Source organism: Panthera pardus, unplaced genomic scaffold (genome assembly GCF_024362965.1).
Source record: "Panthera pardus isolate Hobbes unplaced genomic scaffold, ASM2436296v1 HiC_scaffold_23, whole genome shotgun sequence".
NCBI lineage: Eukaryota > Metazoa > Chordata > Mammalia > Carnivora > Felidae > Panthera > Panthera pardus.
Genome location: NW_026526799.1, coordinates 6,411,318 through 6,437,775, shown reverse-complemented (window position 1 = coordinate 6,437,775; position 26,458 = coordinate 6,411,318). Strand labels below are relative to the sequence as shown.

The window sequence follows — 26,458 nt, the reverse complement described above, 5'->3', positions numbered from 1 at the left end:
TTTTTGTCTACTGAGATGATATATGCGATTTTTATTCTATGCTGTTCTATTTATATGGTATATTACATTGATTATTATACATTGAGCCAATCTTGTATTCTTGGTAAATCCTGCTTGGTTATAGCGTATGATCCTTTTTATATGTTGCTGGATTCAGTTTGCTGAATGTTGAGCATGTTTGTGTTTGTAGTCACAGGGATATTGATCTGGTTTTTTTTTTTTAATTTTTTTTTAATGTTTGTTTATTTTTTAATGTTTATTTATTTTAATGTTTATTTATTTATTTATTTTTTTTGAGAGGCAGCACACGAGCTGGGGAAGGGGTAGAGAGAGAGGCACAGAATCTGAAGCAGGCTCCAGGCTTCGAGCCATCAGCACAGAGCTGGATGCGGGGGCCTGAACCCACTAGCCGTGACATCATGACCTGAGCAGAAGTCCGAAGCCAACCAACAGAGCCATCCAGGCACCCCGATCTGTTTTTTGGTTTTTTTTTTTTTTTTAACTTTTTTTAATGTTTATTTACTTTTGACCCTGAGATCATGCCCTGAGCCGAAGTCGGTTGCTCAACCGAGTGAGCCACCCAGGTGCCCCCAATCTGTTTTTTTAATGATGTCTGTGGTTTTGGAATCCTGGCTTTATAGAAAGAGTTGGGAAATGTTCCCTCGTCTTCTGCTTTTTGGAAGCATTTCCAAAATATTGGAGTTAATTCTTTAAACATTTGGTGAATTCACCATTGAAGCCATCCAGTTCTGGGCTTTTCTTTGTGGGAAGTGTTTTGGCTGCTAATGCAATCTCATTATAGGTCTGTTGAGATTTTCTGTATTTCATTGAATTAATTTTGCTGGTTTGTGTCTGTCTAGCAATTTATCCATTTCATCTAAGTTCTCTAATTTTATAGTATTTCCTTATAATCCTTTTTGTTGTAAGATTGGTAGTAGCACTCCTCTTTCATTGCTGATTTAATAACTTGAACCTTCTCCTTTTTTCCTTGGTCACTCAAGATTTTTCCATTTTTTTTTCTTTTCAAAGAAAAAGATAATGGTTTCCTTGATTTTTCTGTATTCCTCTATTCCTCTATACCTTATTTCATTTAGGTCTGATTTTCCTCTTATATTCTTTTCACTTGCTTTAGGTTTAGTTTGCTCTTTTTGTAGTTTCTAATGGTGGAAGATTAGGTTATTGATTTTAGATCTTTTTTGTTGTTGTTCTTTTTTTAATAAAGGCATTTACAACTATAGCTTTTCCTCTAAGCACTGTTTTATCTGCTTTCCATAACTTTTGGAATGCTGTGTTTTTGTTTTCTTTCATCTCAAGGTACTTTCTAACTTCTTGTGTTTATTCATTTGACACATTGGTATTTATGACTGTGTTAATTTTCATATATGTGTGAATTTCTTAGATTTCCTTCTGTTAATTGATTTCTAGTTTTATTCCACTGTCATCACAGATCATAAATGGTATGATTACAGTCCTTTTAAATTACTCAGAATTTTTTTTATGGCCTGATATGTTGTTTATCCTGGAGAATGTTCTACGTGCACTTGAGAAAATTGTGTCTTTTGTTGTTGGACGTAGCGTTCTATAGATGTCAGATTTAGTGTGTTTATGTCTGTTTCCTTGATTATCTTCTAATTGTTTTATCCATTATTGAAAGTAGGGTATTGAAGTTTTCATTTGTTGAATTATCTATTTCTCCCTTCAGTTGTTTTGGTTTTTCCATTGTATATTTTGGGAGTTCTTTTGTTAGATGCTTATATATTTATAATTGTATGTATCTTGATGATGGATTGACCCTTTCATCATTATAAAATTTCCTTTGTCTCCAGTAATAGTCTTTCCCTTAAAGTGTGTTTTTTTTAAGTTTATTTATTTATTTTGAGAGACAGTGCAAGTGGGGGAGAGGGAGAGAGAGAATCAGTCCATCAGTGAATCTGTCAGCAGAGCTGGACCGGGGCTCGATCTCACAAATCGTGAGATCATGACCTGACCCAAAATCAAGAGTTGGACAACTCATTAACCAACTGAGCCACCCAGGTGGCTTTAAGGTGCCCCTTAAAGTCTTTTTTTCTTTAAGTTTTTTTTTTTTATTTTGAGAGACAGAGTGAGTGTGCTTATGCGTGGGAGAGGCAGAGAGAGAGAGGGAAAGAGAGTGAGTCCCAAGCAGGCTCTGTGCCATCAGCACAGTACTAGATGTAGGGCTTAATCCCCGAGGTTCTTGAGATCACGACCTGAGCCAAAATCAAGAGTTGGACGCTTAACCGACTGAGCCACCTAGGCGCCCCAAGTGTTTTTTTACTAATATTTGTATGGCCAATCTAAGTTTCTGGTTACTGTTTGCATGGTGTATATATTTTTTGAGATATTTTTGAGGTATTTATTTTGAGAGTGAGAGAGTGTGAGTGGGGGAGGGGCAGAGAGAGAGAGGGAAAGAGAATCAGTCCGTCAGAGCATCTGTCAGTGCAGAGCCGGACACAGGGCTTGATCTCACAAACTGTGACATCATGACTGGAGCTGAAATCAAGATCAGATGATTCTTCAACCAAGTGAGCCAGCCAGGTGCCCCTTAAAAGTCTTTTTTTCCTAATATTTGTATAGCCAATCCAAGTTTTTGGTTACTATTTGCATGGTATATCTTTTTCCATCCATTCTTTAACTTTCAAACTATGTGTCTTTTGAGTCTAAATTGTGTTTCTGGTTGACAGTATATAAATGAATTTTTAAAAATTTATTCTGCCAGGGGCTCCTGAGTGGCTCAGTCGGTTGAGCTTTTGACTTCAGCTCAGGTCATGATCTCACAGTTTATACGTTCGAGTCCCGCGTTGGACTATGTGCTAACAACTCAGAGCCTGGAGTCTGCTTTGCATTCTGTGTCTCCCTCTCTCTCAGACCCTCCTCCAGTCATTCTCTCTCTCTTCTTTCTCGTCTCGTCTCTGTCTCAAAATAAATAAATAAAAATTAAAAAAAAATTTATTCTGCCAATCTTTGTCTTTTGATTAGAATGTCTGATCCCTTTTCTGTAGTTACTGATAAGGTAGGGTTTACATCTGCTATTTTGCTGTTTGTTTTCTTTGTTTTAGGTCTTTTTTTAACTTTATGTGTCTTGTGTTAAATAGATAATTTCTAGTGTACCATTTTAATTCCTTTGTCATCTTTTTTACTATGTTTTTGAGTTACATTCTTAGTGGTTGCCCTGAAGATTATAGCTAATGTCTTAATTTATAACAGTCTAGTTCAGATTAATACCAGCTTAGTTTTAATAGTTTACAGCACTTTGCTTTCTATATAGCTTCTTTTTTCTCCCTCCTGTGTGTTGTTACTGTCATACAAACTAATCTTTACATATTTCTGCCCATCAACAAAAATTTTTTTAAGTTTAAAAATTTTTTTTTTTTTTTTTTTTTTTACATTTATTCAATTTTGAGAGGCAAGGAGGGACAGAGAGAGGGAGACACAGACTCTGAAGCAGGCTCCACGCTCTGAGCTGTCGCAGAGCCTGCCTGATGCAGAGCTCGAACCCATGAACAGTGATGAGATCATGACCTGAGCCAAAGTCAGATGCTTAACTGACCGAGCCACCCAGACACCCCTGTTTGTTTTTAGAGAGAGCACGCATGAGCAGGGGGGAGAGACGGAGAGAGAGAGAGAGAGGGAAACTCAGACTCCACGCTCAGCAAGCAGCCTGATATGGGGCTTGATCCCATGACCCTGGGATCATGACCTGAGCCAAAATCAAGATTCAGACATTCAACCGGCTGAGCCACTCTGGCACCCCAATCAACACTGATTTCTATTTATTGCTTTCTACAAGTCTTATAAATCAGGAGAAAAAGTAATTACTACTACTTTTGTATTTTCTTATGTAGTTACCTTTACTGGTGCTATCTCGTGGATTTAAGTCACTGTCTAGTGTCCTTCATCTCAACCTAAAGGATTCCCTTTAGCATTGAGCAAGTCTCGTGGCAGCAAGTTCTCTCTTTTTTTTAATCTGGGAATTCTTAATTTCTCCTTCGTTTTTGAAGTGTGGTTTTTCTGGTTGTAGAAATGTTGGACAGCCCTTTCAGCAGTTCGACTGTGTTATCCCATTTCCCTTTTTTTTTTAAAATTTTTTTTTTAATGTTTGTCTTTTCTTTTTTTTAATTTTTTTTTTTTTTAAACGTTTATTTATTTTTGAGACAGAGAGAGACAGAGCATGAACGGGGGAGGGGCAGAGAGAGAGGGAGACACAGAATCTGAAGCAGGCTCCAGGCTCTGAGCCATCAGCCCAGAGCCCGACGCGGGGCTCGAACTCACGGACCGTGAGATCGTGACCTGAGCCAAAGTCGGACGCTTAACCGACTGAGCCACCCAGGCGCCCCAATGTTTATCTTTTTGAGAGAGAGTGACAGAGCTTGAGTAGGGGAGGGCAGACAGAGAAGGAGAGACAGAATCCGGAGCAGGCTCCAGGGTCTGAGCTGTCAGCACAGAGCCCGACGTGGGGCTGGAATTCACAAAGCGCGAGATCATGACCTGAGCCAAAGTGGGATGCTTAACCTACTGAGCTGCCCAGGTGCCCTTATCCTTTTTCTTTCTGCCTTTCAGTGTTGCAGGGGAGGGGAGAGTGGTTGGAGCGTTGGTTTTTTGATAAGAAACCAGGTGTTAATTATATTGAATACTCTTCCAGATGACTTGCTTCTCTTTTGTTGCTTTTTCAAGATTCTCTCTTTGTCTTCGCTGTTTTTTTTCTAAGTGTTCCGTTTCAGTGTCCCTAAATACATTAACTATTCTGGAATTCTAATACTGTGTTGAATAGAAGTGGCAAAAGTGGACATCCTTGTATTTTTAATGTTTTATGGAAATTCTTTCAATCTTTAGTAGTTGGGTATGATTGTTATGGGTTTTCCACAGATGGCCTTTGTTATGAGGAAGAGTCTTTGATTTCAGCTGTTTGTTATGGGATGTCTACCTGTGGTTCTCTTGGGTTTATCCTATCGGAATTTATTAAGCTGCGTAAATGTGTAAATTAGTCTTTGTTAAAATTGGGACGTTTTGGGCTATTATTTCTTCTCTTCAGCCCTTTCTGTCTTTCTTTTGGGACTTTGATTATGTCTTGTGTTAGCACTCATATCCCACAGGTCTCTGAGGCTGTGTTCATTTTTCTTCTTTTTCTTTCTGTCCTTCAGACTGGATAATCTCAGTTGCCCAATTAAAAACAATTTTTTTTTAACGTTTATTCATATTTTGAGAGACAGAGTGTGAGTGGGAGGGGCAGAGAGAGGAGACAGAATCCGAAGAAGGCTCCAGGTTCTGAACTGACAGCACAGAGCCCAATGCGGGGCTCGAACTCACAGACTGTGAGATCATGACTTGAGCTGAAGTCAGACACTCAACTGACTGAGCTACCCAGGTGCCCCCTCAGTTGTCCTATTTTTAAGTTCTCTGATTCTTTCTTCTACCTGGTCAGATCTGCTGAGACCTTATTGTGGATTTTTCAGCTCAATTATTGTACTTTTCAATTTCAGAATTTTTATTTACTTATTTACAGTTTCCGTCTCTTTTTTGATACTCAGTATTTGGCAAGACATTGTTCTTAATATTTTCCTTTAGCTCTTTAGGTATGGTTTCCTTTTCTTTGAACATATTGGAAACAGCTGATTTAAAATCCTTTTCTGGGGACATCTGGGTGGCTCAGACGGTTAAGTGTCTGACTCTTGATTTCGGCTTGGGTCGTGATCTCACAGTTTGTGAGTTTGAGCCTCATGTTGGGATCTGTGCTGATGGTGTGGAGCCTACTTGGAATTCTCTCTCTCTCCCCTTCTCTCTCTGCCCTTCCCTTTCTTGCTCTCTCTCAAAAAAAACTTTAAAAACATTTTTTTAAAAACTTAAAACTTTTTTTTAAGTCCAAGAGTGCTCAAGCAGGGGAGAGAGGCAGGGGGGAGAGCAGAGAGAGAGGGAGGGAGAGAGAATCCTAAGCAGACTCCACACTCAGGGAAGAGCCTGACATAGGGCTCATTCCCATGACCCTGGATTCATGACCTGAGCCAAAATCAAGAGACACTCAACTGACTGAGCCACCCAGGTGCCTGTCCTGCTGATTTAAAATCTTTGTCTAGTAATCTAATATCTAGGCTCTCTCAGGGACAGTTTTTAATTGATTCTCTTTTTTCCTGGATATGGGCCATACTCTTGGGACATTTTAAGTGATATTTTGTGGGAACTCTGGAAATGAGATACCACTCTCCTCTTCCAGATGTTTTTGCTGTTCTGATATTCCTTTTTGTCTTTATGGTGGCTCCTCTGAATTAATACAAAATATTAATTGTTTGTTGTGTATGGGCACTGTTGGGTATGGCCACTGAAGTCTTTTTGGTTAGCTTTGCAGTTAGCTAATGATTGACTGGGCAAAGATTTCCTTAAATACCTGGAACCGTTGAGTTTCCCAGCCTTTGCTGAGGAGCCCTGTGATGTTGGAGGTACACCTTCAGAGCTCAGGTGTTTTATAACTCCTGTTTAGTCTTTCTACTTGTGCAGAGCCTTACAGTCAGCCAGAGGGGAGAATTTAAGGTCTTTTTGGGTCCTTTGCCATTTACACTCCCTGTGCATGTGCATAGCCCTGAGTGTATTTGCATGGCTTACTAGATTCCTTGGGATACATCAGAATGTTTCAAAGCCCCCTATGCGCATATTCTCCAGGATTTCCTTTTAAGTTTTTTGGTCAGCTTCTTGCTTGCCTAACTGTTATTGCTGCCTCAAAGCATCTAAAATAGTAATCAGTTGCAACTGATTTAGACAGATGTCCTGGGTAAAAATGGCTGTTTGCACTGAACGAGTTCAAAGGTCAAATAAAGACAAGCCTTGGGGTAGGTAGCTGGCTCAGTCAGTAGGGCATGTGACTTTTGATCTTGGGGTCATGAGTTCAAGCCCCATGTAGCGGGTAGAGTTTACTTTCAAAAAAAAAGACAAAGCTTGGTAATGAAAATTTCTAGGGAACAGCCAGACTGGTCAAATGACAGTTCTTATCTGGGAATTGGGCTTTGGAGGTGTTTCAACCATATTCTGTCCCCTCCAGGGGCTGCTAGGCTGTTGGCTTTCGGCTTTCACCATGACTGTGGGGCTATTGGTTTTAAAGACTACCTGAGCTTGCGGGGGGGGGGGGGGGGGGGGGGGTTGCTATGGGAGTTGAGGGCATGTTAAAATACCACAAAACTCCTTGTACTTACTGAGATTCAGCTGTTTTTCTTAAGTAAATACTCCCTGGATTTTTGCAAGCCTTTGATTAATTTTCAGAGCTGTGAACAAGTTGATTTTCATTATTTTTATCAGTGCTTTTACTGCTTTTATGGAGGAAAGGATTTCTGAGGTCTTTATTTTTCTGCCATTCCCACTGACATTATTCAGTGATTTAAAAAAAATTTTTTTTAATGTTTATTTATTTTTGACAGAGAGACTGAGCATGAGTGGGGGAGGGGCATAGAGAGAGGGAGACACAGAATCCAAAGCAGGCTCCAGGCTCTGAGCTGTCAGCACAGAGCCCGACGCGGGGGTCGAACCCACAGACCTCGAGATCGTGACCTGAGCTGAAGTCAGATGCTCAACTGCCTCAGCCACCCAGGCGCCCCTCAGTGATGATGTTTTAAAGTGGAATATGTTAAAGACATTTAATTTGGGTTACTGGGCCCAAAAAAGGCTCTAAGATATTTTAGAAGGTATTTCTCTTTCTGCACTATGAACTTATTTTAAAAATCAATGACATAGGTGGAAGAAGAAAAGATGACATTTCAGTCATCCACCTAAATTAAATACTTTTGTAAAGTTCTTAAATATTGCTGCTCTAAACACAATGGTAATCAGTAAATTGATAATTCTGCTTCTTTATTAAACTATAGTGCTGTTTTTCCTGTTTGCCCTTCAACTTTCTTCTTTCTTTGTTTCTGTACTGTTCATTTAAAACAATAAGGTTCCCCCTGCTCTGAGGAAGCTGGAGCTCTTAGGAGGCTTAAGATATACGTTCGCTCAATCCAGTTGGTGGAATCAGGGGATTTGCAGAAAGAAGTAGCATCTGAGATTTTAGGATTACTAATGGTGGAGGTAAGAGGGCAAATTTGGAGGGGGGGGAGTTGTAATTTGTTGAGGGAAGGGAAACTTTAACGTGCCAAACCTAGCATAGTTCCTACTTACGAATAAGAACTACTATTAAAAAACAGAAGTTGATGGATGGTCCATAAACCCATGTTTACATTAATTTCTGATATGGTGGACATCTGATATCTTTGAAGAGTTGGTGTATTTGAAAACATTGGAGAACTGATGGAGGATTCTGACCTTTGAAATCTTTTATGATCAAAAGTTTTGTACCAGAGCAGAATGATTTCCTGGATCCCTTATAGGACCAGTTCTGGGTTTCAGTGCCAGTTCTATTCAGCAAAAGACTTTATTTCTTGGAGAGACCAAACATTTAGATTTCTGCTTAACATTTTCTTTGTCGCCTGAATTTTTAGGTTCACAATTTTCCAGGATCATTACTGGTTGAATTAGCCAGTGAGTTTGTTAGTGTTATCAAGGAGGGCAGGCTAAAGAATGGAAAATCTTTGGAGTTATTACCCATTATTCTCACTACCCTTGCTGCCAAAAAGGAAAATGTGGCTTATGGAAAAGGTAATTTTTTTTCCCAATTTTAATGGCCTTTTCTGTAGTCACTTAATCAAATTTATCTCAGTATATTTTTCATTTCTAGGTGAACTAAGTGGGGAAGAATGTAAGAAGCAACTGATTAACACCCTGTGTTCTGGCAGGTGAGTCTTTCTCATTAATGTGTAGCACTTTCTCAGACATGCATGTGGCCAAAAAAAGGATTACTGTTGATGTCAGGAATTTTTATCACTAAGTTTTTAGTCTGTGTTTTTGCTTATAATGTACCACTGTAAAACCATTTAGTTTGCAATGAATTTTTGAGAGATTAGTTACTATATTTTCTGTTCTAAACTACATATAGTTTATTTGACTCTTCGTCTTAACAGAGCAGTGTTGTCTTCTAGCATTACTTGGAGTCCCAAGGTCCTTAAGGCTGAGATGTCACCCTTCTGCTATATCTTTTATGCTTTTTTGAGTGAGTGGGATACATAATGATGTTGTACCTTTAAGCCAGAAATAGGTGAATCCACCCTAAGGAAAGACTCCAACATAATAAGAAAATTCTCATACATAGACATGTTCACCACAGAAATTTGTGACCAACTTAAACATACTATAATAGAAAAATTTAAGTTATGGTAAGTAACCTGTGTAAGCTAAGGTAGAGCTACTCCATGAAATTTAGACCCATTAGAAGTAAAATCTATAAAACCATCAAATTGAAAAATCCTTACCATATAGAGAATACAGAGTTAGGTAATACAATGATTATGTCTGGGTACATTGAAAAGAACCAGAAGCGAACACCCAAGATTATCTAAATCAGAAATAACAGCTTTTATGGTTCCTTACATAAGATCCCTAAAGTATACATGATTTTAAGTACGTATCAGCACATGTGTGCCTATATGTTTATTTGATTTTAATTACACTAGAGTTTATTCAATATACATCATAATATACCTTGCATTTTTCATTTACTGCATCTGTTCATGTCAGAATATACGACTCTACGTCATCCCTTTTAATAGTTCCATACTATTCTGTTGTATTTGGCTAGTCTCCAATTGTTAAGAATATTGTTTTTCTAATAAATAATACATGGTTTTTTGGTTTTTTGCTATTATAAAAGGTGTTTGCAATGAACATCCTTATATATCTAGGTGACTTTTTATAAGTATGTACTTGGGATAGATTTCTAATACTAATTTGGGTGGGTCTGTGCTTATGTGCATTTTTAAACTTGATAAGTATTGCCAGCTTATCTTCCCAGAAGGGTTCTATCAGTGTACACTCTCTAAAATCGTAATGGAGACCATTTGTTTCCCCAAATCTTCCCAGCATTGAATGTCATCAGACTTTGATTTTGCCAGTCTTATAGGTTAAAAGCTGTTATTTTATTGATTCTTTGATCTTATTTCCCAGTGGTACCAAATCAAACTAGAAATGGCCTTAATTTTTCCCTCATTAATTTTACAAAGGAATATGCAAATAAGTGAAGATGAGATAAACTTTCATATTCTTTGTCATTTTCTTTAACCAGATGGGATCGGCAGTATGTAATCCAGCTCACTTCTATGTTCAAGTAAGCATCTTTATTTCCTCTTTATGCCTGCCCTGCTGTGTGAACTTGGCCTGCTAGAAATTGAAATTTAGCAAGTTCAAGCACCACTTTCCCCTGAGTAAGAGTAATGGTAACTTTGTTTTGTTTTCTGTTATAGGATTTTTTCCCCCTCTAATTTTTCCCCCTTTAATTGCTTATTTAAAATATTTTTGGGGGCACCTGGGTAGCTCAGTCGGTTGAGCATTCGACTCTTGATTTCGGCTCAGGTCATTGACGATCCCAGGGTTGTGGGATTGAGCCCCACGTCAGGCTCTGCAGTGAGTGTGGAGCCTGCTTAAGATTCTCTCTCCCTCTGCCCTTCTCCCCAGCTCTCACTCTGTCTCTCTCAAAAAAACAAAAACTGTGATTTTCTTCTCTTAGTATTTTATTTATTTTGAGAAAGAGTGTGCGAGCAGGCAGGGGAGGGGCAGCGAGAGAGAGAGGAAAAAAGAGAATCCCAAGCAGGATCCATCCATGCTGTCAGTGCAGAGCCCGACGTGGGACTTGAACTCACAAACCATGAAATCATGACCTGAGCCAAAAATCAAGAAATCAGACACTCAACTGGCTGAGCCACCCAGGCGACCCTGATTTTTTTTTTTTTTCTGAGATAACTTCCCTTATGTAAGGTTTTTGGTTCCCTTTAAGGTTCTCTGTTACAGAAAAACCAAAGGGCAGTTACAATATTCTAATTCTAATATGATATTCTAATCTCCCAAATAAGGCCATAGCTTTGGCCTTCAGAGTCTTTGATCCACAGGGATGTCCCTTTGGCTGCAGAAGAGGTGGAATTTGTGACGGAAAAAGTGTTGAGGATGTTCTCCAAGTTGAATCTTCAAGAAATACCACCTTTGGTCTATCAGCTTCTGGTTTTCTCCTCAAAGGTACACATAAAAAAGTATTTTTTTTTCTTTTTAAACTCTAGTGGGATGATCAGTTAAGAGCATTCAGTTTACTCATACTCCTGGTTTACATACTAGGGCATAGATGCCTTCATTTCATGTATGATGATATGATTGATAAAAGGGTCAGGCTCTTCAGTCAAGGAAAACACCTGTTATTCTTGTGCTACCACATTTGGTATGTGTGTGTAGTAGTAAAGGGGGTAAAAATCTCACGAAGGGTGGACTAGTGGTCCCTTAACTGAAGTCTAATACCATCATCTAATAACATCAGCTGTTTCAAACCTGATTTTTTTTTTTTTTTTAATTTTTTAATGTTTATTTTTGAGAGAGAGACAGAGTAGGGGAGGGGCAGAGAGAGAGGGAGACACAGAATCCAAAACAGGCTCCTGGCTCTGAGCTGTCAGCACAGAGCCTGATGGCGGGGCTCAAACTCACAGGCTGTGAGATCATGACTGGAAATGAAGTCGGATGCTTAACTGACTGAGCCACCCAGGCGCCCCTCAAACCCAATTTCAACATGAAAAAATGTTCTGTAAATGCTAACTGTGACTTGAGGTTGTCATTTCTCTGTTTAAATTCATACTCGAGAATACTCTAAGCTGAAAAAGTATTTTAAGTTCAGCTTGGTGATCTTGGCCTTTATAGGGAGACCTTACCTAATTTTGTACTTTTTTTTTTTCCAGGGAAACAGAAAGAAGGCTTTGGAAGGAATCATAACTTTCTTCAATGAGCTAGATAAGCAGCACAATGAGGAACAGAGTGGTGATGAGTGAGTAATATAATATTGAAATAAAATAATTTTTGCAAGGCATCTTCTTATGTGTTTTACTTCATTGTTACTTAACCTCTCAGTCCCTGCCTTCACCTCAGCAGAGAACTTCCCTGGCCCTCTTTCAGCTGCTGAGCAGCTCTTCTACTCTTTCATTTGTAGCTTTTCCAGGAGAATAGTGGTAATTATTCTGTAAGTTGCAAGTATAAACTGTCTATAAAGTGCTCTGTACCGGGAGCCCTGGGACTACAGTGATGAACCAGTCAGACAAGGTCCCTGCTCCTCAAGGAGTAATACTGTGAGAAGAGAACAGAAAATAAATAAGAAAAATATTAGAAGGTGCTATGCAGATAATTTAAATAGATGGTCTGATAGTGACAGGGTAGCTATTTTAGGTTCAGTGGTCAAGGAAAACCTCTTGGAGAGGGTGTTATTTTAACCGAATCTTGGATGAGAAGAGCCACGATATGCAGATCAGGGAAAAGAACATTTTTAGTGGGATAGTGACTAGTGAGTACAAATGCAGGATGCAGCATGGCATTTTGAAAAAGAGGGTTTTGTTTTTTTTTTTGTTTTTTTTTTAAAGCAGACATTTGTAGAGTGCTTACCCTGTGTCAGGTGTTCTAAGCACTTTAAACCTCACAACAACCCTATTTGCCTCAGCTTCATGCATGTGTAAACTGAGGCACGGGGAAATGAAGGACTATCCCAGCATAGCTATAAAATGGAGCTGGAATTTCAGTCCAGGCAGTCTGGCCACAGAGCTCATGCTGTTAATCCTGTTGCGGCCTACTGCTTCTACTACTCTAGGGTAACTTTTGTTATTTGGCTTGCACAATTGGTAAGAAGATGGTCTTTTCTTTCTTGTCTCTCTTTTTTTAATTTTAGGTAGGCTCAATGCCCACTGTGGGGCTAGAACTCATGACCCTGAGATCAAGAGCTGTGTGTTCTGACTGAGCCAGCCAGGTGTCTCTAAAGATGGTCTTATACACTGAGTTAGGAAAGACTGACAGAAAAGCAGGTGTTGCACAAAATAAGCTCAGTTTTAACCATGTGAAGTTTGAGAGCTTGTTTGGAGGTTCTAGCAGGGGAGCGCAGCTACTCGTATACCCTTGACCGAAGAACAGTCCTCTATCGGGGAAGCTCATCCTCTTTGACAGAGCACACAGCTTCGGGAGGGATGCACATGGAGCGGTGAGGGAGGAAAGGGACACCCGCCTAGCCAGCCAGATCAGCCGAATCAACCCTGGCGATCGATGGGGTGACAGATGTCGCAGACAGATCGCCCGCACGTCCTAACCATGTTAAGTTTGAGATGTATATTAGCATCCCATATGGAGGTATTGAGTAGACAGTCTGGAGTTCTAGGGAGAGGTCAGGACTGGAGATAAGAGACTGGGAAAGAACTAAATCCATGGGACTGGATGGGGTTCCTTAGGGAAATTGTGAAGAAAGAGAAACACAAGACTGAGCTCAGAGGCATTCCACCACTTAAAGGGAGGTGAGCCAGCAAAAAAAAAAAAAAAAAAAATTGGGGGGAAGAGTTCAGTGACAATGGCCCAGAGGAGAAGAGTGTTTCAAGAAAGAAGTGGTCATTTGTGTCATATCTGCTGAGCTGTTAAGATGGGACTTGATTATTGGTTTTGGCAACATAGAGGTCATTTGTAAGCCTTGCAAGAATAGTCAAATGGGGGGACACCTAGGTGGCTTAGTCAGTTGAACATCCGACTTTGGCTCAGGTCATGATCTCAGGGTTTATGGGTTCAAGCCCTACGTCGGGCTCTGTGCTGACAGTTCAGAACCTGGAACCTGCTTTGGATTCTGTGTCTCCCTCTGTCTCTGCCCCTCTCCTGCTCATGCTCCCTCTCTCTCTCAAAAGTAAGAAACATTAAAAAAATTTAAAAAAAAAAGTCAAATGGCATTGAGGGGAGTGGGTAGGGAGGGGACAGAAGCCTAATTGAATTAGATTTAACTGGGAAATGGTAAAGAAGTGGAATTAATGACAATAGACAGTTCTTTCAGGAAGTTGTGTTACAAAGGGGCAAGGAACGAGGCGGTAGAATTTATACTTAACTGCCTGCCTCCAGTGATGGTACAGGTTCGGCTTGAGTTGGGTCTACTTATTCATCTGAGGATGTGCATGATTGTCTCTTGTTCAAACCGTACCTCATACCTTTCTGTTGAATCTTTTAGGCTGTTGGATCGTGTTACTGTGCCAGCAGGTGAACTTCGTCATGTGGAAGGCACCGTTATTCTACATATTGTGTTTGCCATCAAATTGGACTGTGAACTAGGCAGAGAACTCCTGAAACACTTCAAGGTAGCCCTAAACTCTTCAGGTGATCCAGGGATCTCTTTTTGAAACCGGGTGTTTGAATTCAAGCCACTTAATTCAAGCTAGTTAATGACAGGGAAAAAGTGGAAGCATTGTAGAATGATCCTTAATCTAGAGGATGCCTTTTACTTTGAAAGTAGAAAATATATGATGTCATCACATTCTTTTTTTTTTTTTAATTTTTTTTTTTAATGTTTATTTATTTTTGAGACAGAGACAGAACATGAACAGGGGAGGGTCAGAGAGAGGGAGACACAGAATCTGAAACAGGCTCCAGGCTCTGAGCTGTCAGCACAGTGCCCGACGCGGGGCTTGAACTCACGGACCGCGAGATCATGACCCGAGCTGAAGTTGGCCGCTTAACCAACTGAGCCACCCAGGCGCCCCTGATGTCATCACATTCTTAAGCAAGTTCCATTTTAAATCCAAACCTTAAATATTCTAATGTTTGAAAAAGAAAAAAAAAGCGATGCCTGGGTGGGTCAGTCAGTTAAGCATCTGACTTCACCTCAGATTATGACCTCACTGTTTGGGAGTTCGAGCCCCACATTGGGTGAGCTCAAGCCCTGCTTCTCTCTCTCTCTGTCTCTCTCTCTGTCTCTCTGTCTCTCTCTCCCTCCCCCCCCCTCCCCCCGCCATGGGATTCTGTCTCTCTGCTGCTTGCTCACTTGCTCCCCCTCTCAAAAAAATAAGGAAAAAGAAAAAAATACTGTTCAGCAGGAAACTTAACGTTTAATCCTAACTCTATCATTGTCTTTTGTGAGCTTCAACCTTGACCTCTGCTTCCCCATTTAAGAATTGGGATATTGCCTCTTTCTAGTAGTGTATTTTATGGGATTTTGTGAAACTAAGTCATTTGTCATTAAATAATTATGAAGTAATAAGATAATAATTAGAGGTGTTTTGAGCTCTTTTGAAAGAAAAGTAATATACAGATAAAGGACCTATTTTTTCCTCCATTTTATTTTGAAAATTTTAACCCACAGAAAAGTTGAAACGCTGTAGCACAATGAGCACCTATATACCCTTCACTTGGGTTCAGCTGGGTTTTGTTTTTTTTTTTTAATGTTTACTTATTTTGAGAGAGAGAGTGTGCAAGCAGAGGGAGGGGCAGAGAGAGAGAGAGAGAGAGAGAGAATCCCAGGCAGGCTGCATGCTATCCGTAAAGAGCCCCATGTGGGGCTCGATCTCACAAACTGCGAGTTTATGACCTGAACCAAAATCAAGAGTCAGACACTTAACTGACTGAGCCACCCAGGCAACTCTAGATTCACCAGTTTTTAAATATTTTGCCACATTTACCTTATCTCTCTGACATATATTATTTTTCTGAATCATTTAAAAGTAGAAGTTCTATTTAGTGCCTGAATACTTCCACATGTGTTTCCTAAGAATAAGGATTAGTATTGGGGCATCTGGGTGGCTTAGTCGGTTGGAAGTCTGACTTCACCTCAGGCCATATCTCACGGTTTGTGAGTTTGTGCCCCGCGTTGGGCTCTGTGCTAACAGCTCAGAGCCTGGAGCCTGCTTCGGACTCTGTCTTCCTCTCCCCCCTGCCCTCTCTGTTTTTCTAAGATAAATAAACATTAAAAGGAAAGAATAGGATTAGTATCTTTCAATTGAATTATTTCAAGCATCCAGCCCAATTGTCTTGTGTCTCGCATTGTTGGATTTGTCCTATAGTTTCCTCATGATGAGATTCTCAACATTTTTGGCAGGACTGTTTCATAAGTGATGTTGTATAGTTTCTCTTGTAGGAGGTCAGTAAACTTTGTGTAAAGGGCCAGTAGTATTTTATTTTAGACTTTATAGGCCATATCGTCTCTGTTACCACTACTCAGTGCTACTGTTGTAACAAGAGAGACAAAAATGAATGTGTGGCTGTGTTCTAATGAAACTGTATGGGCACTGACATTTGAAATTTAATTTTCATGTGTCATGAAATATTCTTTCTTTGTTTTTTTTTTTTTCCCCTCAACAATTTAAAAATGTAAAAGTCAGTCTTCGTTCGAGGGCTGTACGGAAATGGGCAGTGAGCTAGATTTGGCCCGCAGGCTGTAGTTTGCCAACTGTTCTGTGGTGTCAAAATAGCAGAAGGCTCATGATATTAGGCTGTCTTCCTAGTGGTGATGCTAAGTCATTTGGTTAAGACAAGAACCATTGGTTTTCTTCATTTGCAAAGATATATGTTTCCTTTTGTAATTAGAAAGTAATCTGTGGGCTCATAACTTGAGATGGTGTGAAAATCCTCAGCAGCCTTTCACCAGTGGTTTTCGTTTTCCCATCTACTGATGATTCTTGGCCTTAATTAGTAATTATACTGGGAGTTGCAAAATGGTAGAATTAAAACATCTTTAAAATTTTTTTACGTTGTTTTTTGTTTATGGTTTTTTTTTTAAATATTTATTTTTGAGAGGGAGCACGTGTGCAAGGAGAGGCAGAGAGAGGGAGACAGAGGATCCGAAGCAGGCTTTGCGCTGTCACTGCAGAGCCTAAAGTGGGACTCAGACTCATGAACTGCAAGACCATGTCCTGAACCAAAGTTGGACGCTTAACCAACTGAGTCACCCAGGCACCCCTAAAATACAAAAAATTCTGTCATTCCCTCTACATTATTAGCTGGCTTTCTTCCGTCAGAAAAGCCTCCCCCCCTCCTTTGTTTATTTGTATATATTTTTTTGTTTTATATATTATTATTTTTTAAGTAGGCGCCCAGCGTGGTGCCCTTTGTGAGGCTTTACCTCATGACCCTGAGATCAAAAGTCAGATGCTTAACCGACTGAGTCACCCAGGTGCCCCGACCTCTGTATTTTTTGAATGTTGTGCACCCACTAACCTTTTTAATTCAATATATTCATTATTCATTACTCAAAATGACCCGTATTTGCCAGTTAGATCCTTCAAGTTGGCTTATGTGTCACGTGTCATCCTGACGTGACTCTGAGCACTGCCTACCAAGGCTCGCCTTGTGCTTTGTTTGTGCCATCCATATGGGTATCAGGCATTTCTCCAGGGAGCTGTGGATCCCTTTTGTAGGAAAGGATATTTAAAGACTGTAATGTGGAGCTAGACTTTCAAGTTCTTCTATCTCATCTGTACGTGTTCACTCTTCTTTTTGTTCAGGTTTATCTTACTATATTAATTGATTTCTATCAAAGAACCAGTTTTGTATTTCTTCATCTTTTCACTGTTTTATTTTTGTTGGTTTTCTGTTTTATCTTTGATTTTATATTTTCTCTTTTGTCTTTTGGGTATTATTTCTTTTAGGCCTCAAAGAACTATTTTTTAAACTCAGTATAGTTTACATAAAATTCATCCACTTTAAGTTTACAATTCAGTAATTTTTCATAAGTTTACCTAGTTGTGCAACCATCACCATAATCCGGTTTTAGAACATTTTTATGACCCTGTAAAATCCCTCACTCCCATTTTTATTAAAAAAAATTTTGGGGGGGTGGCGCCTGGGTGGCTCAGTCGGGTAAGCATCCGACTTCGGCTCAGGTCATGATCTCACGGTCCGTGGGTTCGAGCTCCGCATGGGGCTCTGTGCTGACAGCTCGGAGCCTGGAGCCTGCTTCAGATTCTGTGTCTCCCTCTCTCTGACCCTCACCCATTCATTCTCTGTCTCTCTCTGTCTCAAAAATAAATAAACATTTAAAAAAATGTTTATTAAAATATATCTTTGCAAAAAAATTTTTTTTTAATGTTTATTTATTTTTGAGTGGGGGAAGGGCAGAGAGAGAGGGAGACACCGAATCCGAAGCAGGCTCCAGGCTCTGAGCTGTCAGCACAGAGTCTGACATGGGGCTCGAACTCATGCTTGTGATATCATGACCTGAGCCGAATTCAACCCTTAACCTACTGAGCCACCCAGGCACCCTCTGCCTCCTTTCTAAAAATATTTTTTAATGTTTATTTTTGAGAGAGAGAGCACGCGAGAGAGCACCCTCACACTTTTTTAGTTAATTCACATTCCCAACCCCAGGCTCAGGCAACCACTAATCTACTGTCTCCACAGATTTACCTTTTCTAGACAATTCATACAAATGGAATCATACAATATATGATCTTTTGTGTACGGTTTCTTTCATTTAGCATAATGTTTTCAAGGTTCATCTATGTTGTAGCCTCTGTCAGTGTTTCATTCCTTTTTATTATTGAATAGTTATTCCGTTGTATATGTATATCAGTTTGTTTAGCTGTTCATCAGTTGATGGATATTTGAATTGTTTTCCACTTCATATTGTTTCCACTTCTACTTGAATAGCCACTTTTTGGCTATTATGAATAACGCTGTTATGAAATTCACATGCAGGTCTTTGTGAAGACATATGTTTTCATTCTCTTGGATAGATACCTATAAGTGGAATTTCTGTGCTGTGTGATAAATTTATGTTTACATTTTTAAGAAACTACCAAAGTGCCTATATCATTTTACATTCCCTCCAGCACTATATGAGGGTTCTTGTTTCTTCACATCCTCACCATTTGTTCTTGTCTTTTTTATTTTCGTTATTCCAATACGTATGAAACAGTGTCTCGCTGAAGTTTTGCTTTGCATTTCCTTAATGACTAACGACAATCGAACATTTCTTCAATGTGCTTATTAGCTGTTTTTGTTATCTTCTTTGGGGAAATGTCTATTCAAGTCTTTTGTCAGTTTTTGATCACATGTCTTATTTTAAGAATTCTTTATATATTCTGGGTAGAAGTCCTTTACCATGTGTATAATTAGCAAGTGTTTTTCCCAGTTTGTGGCTTGTCTTTTACTTAATGGTATCTTTTGAAGCATAAAAGTTTTGAATTTTTATGAGGTCCAGTTTATCCCTTTTTTCCGATAAAAATTATGCTTTTTTAAATAATCTTCACCTAATCCAAGGTTTTAAAGATTTTCTGATACTGTTTGTTTTTTAAGTTCTGTAGTTTTAGGTCCTAGGTTTCTGATCACAGGTTTCTGATCCATTTAAAGATTGTTTTCAATAGGTTATGTTATACTTTTAAGATTACTATGAATAATGACTCTTTTTTGTTTTCTTTATAGACAGGACAGCAAGGAGATTTCAGTAATAATACATGTCCCTTCAGCATTGCCCTCCTGCTCTCTATAACAAGAATACAAAGATTTGAGGAACAGGTATTTATTGATGACTTTTTGGTTCCTTTTGTATTTGATGAGGAGTAACAGAGCCCTTCTTTAGCCTATTCTGCTAGCAGCAAATTCCTCTATAAGACATGTGGGCCTCTGCTGTTTTCTGGGGGCTACCTGAAGACTTCTTCAGATAATTAGTTCATATCTTTATCTCCTGTGGTGTGGTAAGCCAGATGGTGAGGTGGGAATAAGAGTGGAAACCTATCACACAGTCCCTTAAGTGACAACAGTAGGAAGTTTAGTATTTTTTTTTATTACTATATTGTAGCAGTTTTATTATATTGCAGCTTTCTAAGAAATTGTCCTTGATGGAGTTGAAATTAATGAGAACAGGCTAGTTGGCAGGGACGAAAATATAAAATCCTTTACCCCTTTTTTTTTTTCATCTGTGTTCCCTGGTTGTGGGTAGTATTAGTATTGATTTTAGCCCTTTTTCTCTCCTAAGGAATGCTTGTCTCACGTTCCCATTGAAAGTCCTAATTTTTGTATCCTACTCATTTAGTGAAACAGTTATTTTAGGGAAATGAGTGTATGGCAGTGAGCGTGAACAGATTCTATAGCATGAGCTATCATTTTTTCTTCATTTTGCTATTTTTTTCATTACATTAGGTGTTTGACCTTTTAAAAGCTTCAATTATAAAAAGCTTTAAGGATCTTCAGCTTCTCCAAGGCTCAAAATTTCTTCAGAATCTAGTCCCTTATAGGTCTTGTGTTTCAACCTTGATCTTGGAAGTGGTGAAGAATAGGTGAGTTCATGAAGCCAAACCCCAGTAGGTTCGTAAGGTATTTGGTGTTAAAAGATGAAGTCTGATACACTTGTGGCCCACCAGAGAAAATTGAGGACTACAGCTGTTGAATCCACATATCAAGGGTAAATCCCTTAAAATTAATTGGTCAAGTGAGCTGTTCCTATATCAAAAAATCCTTAAATCCTAAGGCTTGATTTCTTGGCCTCCTTGATAACAAGAATATAGAACTGAAGTGGGTGCAATTCTTTCTTGGCCTGAATCTTCATTGGCTTTTTAGGTGAGTAAAAAAAATATTAAAAGTTTTATTTAACGGTTGAAGTTTGAGGCTGATGGATGGAATTGAATTAGCAGTTTTAGATAAATCCATTTTAAATCAAATTGAAAAGACTGGTATGCTGGATGTTATTTTAAGTTCAAGATCTACATTAGCTGTTGTAACAATCTTTACTGTGTCATATTTGCTTTGTGGATTAAATAAGTTTTAAAGCTTTATGAGTTAAGTCATAATTTGAGGTAGATCTCATTCCACATCTGGGAATTCTGATTTAGATTGAATTTTCATGAGGTTGGCACATAAGGCAAATTTCAGGCTAGAATCCATTGTTTCTGGGTGGTTTACCCATTGATAAACTTTAAAGCTTCTTTATCTTCTCTGTTTCTGGTTATTCTTCTTTTTTCCTGAGGTTTATGGTTGTATCTCCTATATTTTCCCAACCCAGTCTCTTCAAGTTGGGCTAAAGATAACAGGCATATATATTAGCTAGCCAGGAAATTCCTGGAAAGCTGCCCTCCTGGGAGTCCCAGCCATAGGACCTGGAAGCCTCTCCATCTATAGTTAGGGTGGAGTGGGCAGTTACCACCAGGTAGGACCAAACCTGAGTGAGGAGGCATTTGGAGAATATTACTAGACTCCTTAGAATAACCAGCTGGTTATTTACACATACTTGCTCCAGTCAGTTAATTAACCTGTAAATAATTTTATATGGTATAGGATTAAATTTCTGGACTCCACTTAGCACATTTTGGTGCTATTGTATTTGGTTAGTGTTGATTTTTGGCATATCTGTTATAACAGTGTATTCCTAAAAAAACCTCTTTTTAAAAATTAACACTTTAAAAATGATAGTACCTGTGGGGAAAATAAGGCGACTAGACTTAAAATGTATTTGACATTCAAAAAAATAAAAAATAAAAAAAATAAAATGACATTCCAATTAGAGCACTGATTTTTTTTAATTGAGATATAATTGACAGATAACATTATATTTCAGATGTATAACATAATGATTCAATGTTTGTATGTATTGTAAAATGATCAGCGTAAGTCTAGTTAAAAAATCCAATGTATTCTTTTCTTTTTTGAAGTATAATCAACACGCAGTGTTACACTGATTTGACAATTCTGTACGTTGCTCAGTGCTCACCGTGATAAATATATTCATCTTCTATTATCATACAGCATTATTAAAATATTTTGATTATTCCCTATGCTGTTCTTTTCATCTCTGTGACTTACAACTTGAAGTTCCTCTTAATTCTCTTTATCTACTTCTCTGTAGCCAAGATATGAAAGCAACTCGTGTCCAATGATAGATGAATGGATAAAAAAGATGTGATACACACACACACACACACAAGAATATTACTCAGCCATAGAAAAGAATGACATTTGATAAATTCCTTTTTTCCCCAATATATTCTTTTTTTTTTTTTTTTTTAATTTTTTTTTTTCAACGTTTTTTATTTTTGGGACAGAGAGAGACAGAGCATGAACGGGGGAGGGGCAGAGAGAGAGGGAGACACAGAATCGGAAACAGGCTCCAGGCTCCGAGCCATCAGCCCAGAGCCCGACGCGGGGCTCGAACTCACGGACCGCGAGATCGTGACCTGGCTGAAGTCGGACGCTCAACCGACTGCGCCACCCAGGCGCCCCCAATATATTCTTAACTTAAAAGTTCTGCTACAGTAAATATGGGATTTTCACTTAAACAAGTTGCAGTAACCTGGAAAGGCACAGTAAGGGGAGTATCGAGGCTAAATTCTGGATACCAGAACCAGATGCACAAATACTGGGAAGAACCATACAATAAACACTTCACAGATACCAATTTGCAGTGGCCTAAGCCAAGAGGAAGAAAACAGGGTAAGGGGCATCATGAACAGTCCTGTATTCCTCCATGATTTGCTGTGTTCAGCTCTGTTGATATATTTTGTGTTTACTTGCAGATACTTAAAGGTGCAAAACGTTAGTGTACTAGGAAAAAAATCACATATGAACCAGTACAACTTCCAGATTATATTTACTCCCCTGTTTAACAATCATGTATGAAATCTTTTATGTCACAGATATTTTGTAGCAAATGGACGGTAATCTGCTTTCTCCGAGATGAGAACCTCAATGCACACATTGTTTCTCCACTTCCTTCTTGTTAAGATTTTTTTTTTTTTAATTTTTTTTTTTTTTTAACGTTTTATTTATTTTTGAGACAGGGAGAGACAGAGCATGAACAGGGGAGGGTCAGAGAGAGGGAGACACAGAATCCGAAACAGGCTCCAGGCTCTGAGCTGTCAGCACAGAGCCCAACGTGGGGCTCGAACCCACGGACCGTGAGATCATGATCTGAGCCGAAGTCGGCCGCTTAACCGACTGAGCCACCCAGGCGCCCCAAGATTATTATTAATAAGCACTTATTTAGGCATCATAGTAAATTTGACTGGTTTCTTTGTTTCCCTCTCTTTTGAGTCTCATATTTTTCTCTTGGAAATATGCCATAAGTATATAATTTTTGAATTAATCCTTTCTGATACGGTTTGTAAACTTTTAGGGCACCTGAGTGGCTCAGTCAGTTAAGTGACAGGCTCATGGTGCTTGAGTTCGGGCTGTGCATCGGGCTCTGCACTGACCCTGCTTAGGATTCTGTCTCCCTCTCTCTCTGCTCTCCCCCTCTTTCTCAATAAATAAATAAATAAATTTTTAAAAAGATAAAGGATAGTAATCTGAGTCTTGTCATATCTGAAAATGTCTTCAATTTGCCCTTGCATCTGAACAATAGTTTGACTTCTAAGTTTACAATCATTTTTCGTTGTCTTTTTGCATCTAGAATTACTAATGAAAGTTTGATGATTATCTGATTCTTTGTACTATTGTAGATAATCTGTTATTTTCTTGATGGGAATTTTTAAGACTTCATTTCTATTTTTGGTATTCTGAAATTTAACACAATTTATATAAGTTCCTTTTTATTTATTTATTTTATTTATTTATTTTTTTTTCTTCAACGTTTTTTATTTATTTTTGGGACAGAGAGAGACATAGCATGAACAGGGGAGGGGCAGAGAGAGAGGGAGACACAGAATCGGAAACAGGCTCCAGGCTCCGAGCCATCAGCCCAGAGCCCGACGCGGGGCTCGAACTCACAGACCGCGAGATCGTGACCTGGCTGAAGTCGGACGCTTAACCGACTGCGCCACCCAGGCGCCCCTATAAGTTCCTTTTTAAATTCATTCCTGCTTGGGGTGCCTGGGTGGCTCAGTCGGTGGAGTATTTGACTTCAGCTCAGGTCATGATCTCACGATTTGTGGGTTCGGGCCCCATATCGGGCTCTGTGCTGACAGCTCAGAGCCTGGAGACTGTTTTGGATTCTGTGTCTCCCTCTCTCTCTGCCCCGTTCCCACTCATGCTCTGTCTTTCTCTCATAAACATTAAAAAAATTAAGTAAATAAATTCATTCCTGCTTGATACTTGGTATGCCCTTTCACTTATAAGGATTCATGTCTTTCTTAAACTCTGTTTTTCTTATTTTCTTTGATTGATCCCTCCCTTTATCTCCATTCTCTTCTATTAGCTATAGGAATTTTTTTTTTTTTTAAATGTATTTTTAAGAAAGAGAGCACAAGCAGGGAAGGGGCAGAGAGAGAGGGAGACACAGAATCCAAAGCAGGCTCCAGTCTCTGAGCTGTCAGCTCAGAGCTGGACACAGGGCTTGAACACATGAACCGTGAGATCATGACCTGAGCCAAAGTCAGACACTTAAACAACTGAGCCACCCAGGCACCCCAGCTGTAGGATTTCTTGATCTGTGTGCCATGTCTCTTAATTTTTCTTTGAAGTTTTTCATATTTTTATCTTTTTATGTGAAATTCTACAAAAATCCCTTAGTTCTCTTATTTCATTAATTTGTTCTTCAGCTCTGTTTATTTTACTCTTAGGTTTAACTGCTGAATTTTACACTCCAGCAGTCATGTTTTTCATTTCTAAAATTGACAATTGGTTCATTTTTCATAAGTGTTTTTTTGTTTCATGCTGTAATACTCTTATTAAGGATATTTTTTAGACTTTTAAAATCTCCTTCTGTTGGTTCCTTTTACCTCAGTTGTTAGTTCTCTTCATTGAGTTTGATACTTTTCTTTCAAGGTGGTATTTTTTTCTTACATGTGGTGATTATTGGTCGTCTCATTATTACTTTTGGAGTTCCCTGATTTGTCTGAGAATGCCATGTTTGTTTAATACAACTTACCTCTGATGTAAGGATAGAGGTAGGGGGTGCCAGGACTTAGCCTCCCTGATTCTGCAGCATGTTGCCGTACTCTCAGTGCTGCTCTGCCTCTTAGGCCAAAGCTCCTCCACTCAGAGATCCCACCTCTCAACAGGCTCAGTGTTGCTCACTTCTTGGCATAAACTGGGAGCGTATGGTGAGCTGTTGGGGAAGAAGGTACAGGGAAGGATGCTTTGTACCCAGCTGATCGTGTGGGGGGATTCCAGCCAGTCGTCACAGAAGTTGCCCCAGAGTTCCTGCCAGTGCCTGGCATATCTGCCCTTGGAATCTGCTTTTGGAGCCACCCCTTCATTTTGCACTGTGTGGTCAGTGGCTTCATCTTTCGTTCTCGTGTTAGATTACTTTTCACTTTTCTTTTTTTAAATAGGCTCCCTGCCCAGAGGGGAGCCCAACATGGGACTTGATGTCACAACCCTGAGATTAAGACCTGAGTTGAGATCAAGAGTTGGATGCTTGGGGCGCCTGGGTGGCTCAGTCGGTTAAGTGTCCGACTTCGGCTCAGGTCATGATCTCGCGGTCTGTGAGTTCGAGCCCCGCGTCGGGCTCTGTACTGACAGCTCAGAGCCTGGAGCCTGTTTCGGATTCTGTGTCTCCCTCTCTCTCTGCCCCTCCCCTGTTCACGCTCTGTCTCTCTCTGTCTCAAAAATAAATAAACGTTAAAAAAAAAAAAAAAAAAAAAGAGTTGGATGCTTAACCAACTGAGGCGTCCAGGCACCCTTACATTTCTTTGACTTTTTAAGGATTCTTTATTTTATTTTATTTTTTTTTTAAGGATTCTTTATAATTTCTAGTCCGTCAAAAATGCCTCTTGTTTTTCCACATTGTTATGGGTTGTATATATGCACTGTATTTAGGCACATGCACACAGGTGTGTGTATCTTCTCTATCATTTGTAGGTACTTGGGGTGAGAAGCCTGGAGCATGTGCTCAGTCCATTATCTTGATCCCAGATCTCCAGAGTGAATATTATTAAAGTCTGTCAAAATGTTATGAGAATCTGTTCACGACTGTCTCCTTTATTCTTTAATGCTGTATTATAATTTGCAGCTGTTTAGCAGGTAGATATAATGATAGAAATGTTACTATAAGCATATCGTTTCCACTAGAGTGGGTAACATTAAATGGTATAAAATGACCAAGGATTCTGTTGCTATGCAAAAGGTTATTTGTAGTTTTAGCTCATGCTTTTGAAGTCAGATCGTGCATTGATTCATACTATAAGATGAATATGATATAAATATATGAATGTATAAATATGAACGCAAATATCCCTGCTATAAATATTTACTGTGTGCCTTCTAAATGCAAGTTTTATGCCAGGCTGTATGAGTAAAAATAGGACTACAAGATGGTCTCTACTATAGAGAAAATTTATAAGCATGTATAGAATATAAGTGTTGTTAGTGTTGGAGTGCCTGGGTGGCTCAGTTGGTTAGCTTCTGACATTAGCTCGGTCATGATCTCATGGTTCTTGGGTTCGAGCCCCACACTGGACTCTGTGCTGACAGCTTGGAGCCTGGAGCCTGCCTTGGATTCTGTGTCTCCCTCTCTCTTTCTGCGCCTCCTCTGCTCATGCTCAGTCTCTCTCAAAAATAAATAAACATTAAAAAATTTTTTTTTAAAGTGTTGTTAGTGTCATAGGAGAAGTAGAAGAAGCAACAATTAACTTCCAGTTACGAAATCTTGAATGGAAACGTATAATGGTCAGTACACTGAGATATTCCAGTTTTGTCTGTATGTTTTTGAATATTCTGTAGTTTTTGGATTTTCCCAGTGTTCTGTTAG

The 26,458-nt window shown here is 39.2% G+C and overlaps 1 protein-coding gene across 3 annotated transcripts in view; it reads left to right on the top strand.

Annotated features, from left to right (window-relative positions):
* The window catches only part of FANCI (FA complementation group I), a 102,630-nt gene that overhangs the window by 30,611 nt on the left and 45,561 nt on the right, over positions 1 to 26,458 (top strand). For all 3 annotated transcript variants that reach the window (XM_019460228.2, XM_019460227.2, XM_053888678.1), the window contains exons 4-12: positions 7,934 to 8,064; positions 8,475 to 8,631; positions 8,711 to 8,768; positions 10,151 to 10,192; positions 10,971 to 11,094; positions 11,799 to 11,884; positions 14,078 to 14,204; positions 19,261 to 19,353; positions 19,978 to 20,114. In XM_019460228.2, coding sequence (XP_019315773.2) covers positions 7,934 to 8,064; positions 8,475 to 8,631; positions 8,711 to 8,768; positions 10,151 to 10,192; positions 10,971 to 11,094; positions 11,799 to 11,884; positions 14,078 to 14,204; positions 19,261 to 19,353; positions 19,978 to 20,114 — 955 coding nt within the window. The remainder of the gene's footprint in view (positions 1 to 7,933; positions 8,065 to 8,474; positions 8,632 to 8,710; positions 8,769 to 10,150; positions 10,193 to 10,970; positions 11,095 to 11,798; positions 11,885 to 14,077; positions 14,205 to 19,260; positions 19,354 to 19,977; positions 20,115 to 26,458) is intronic.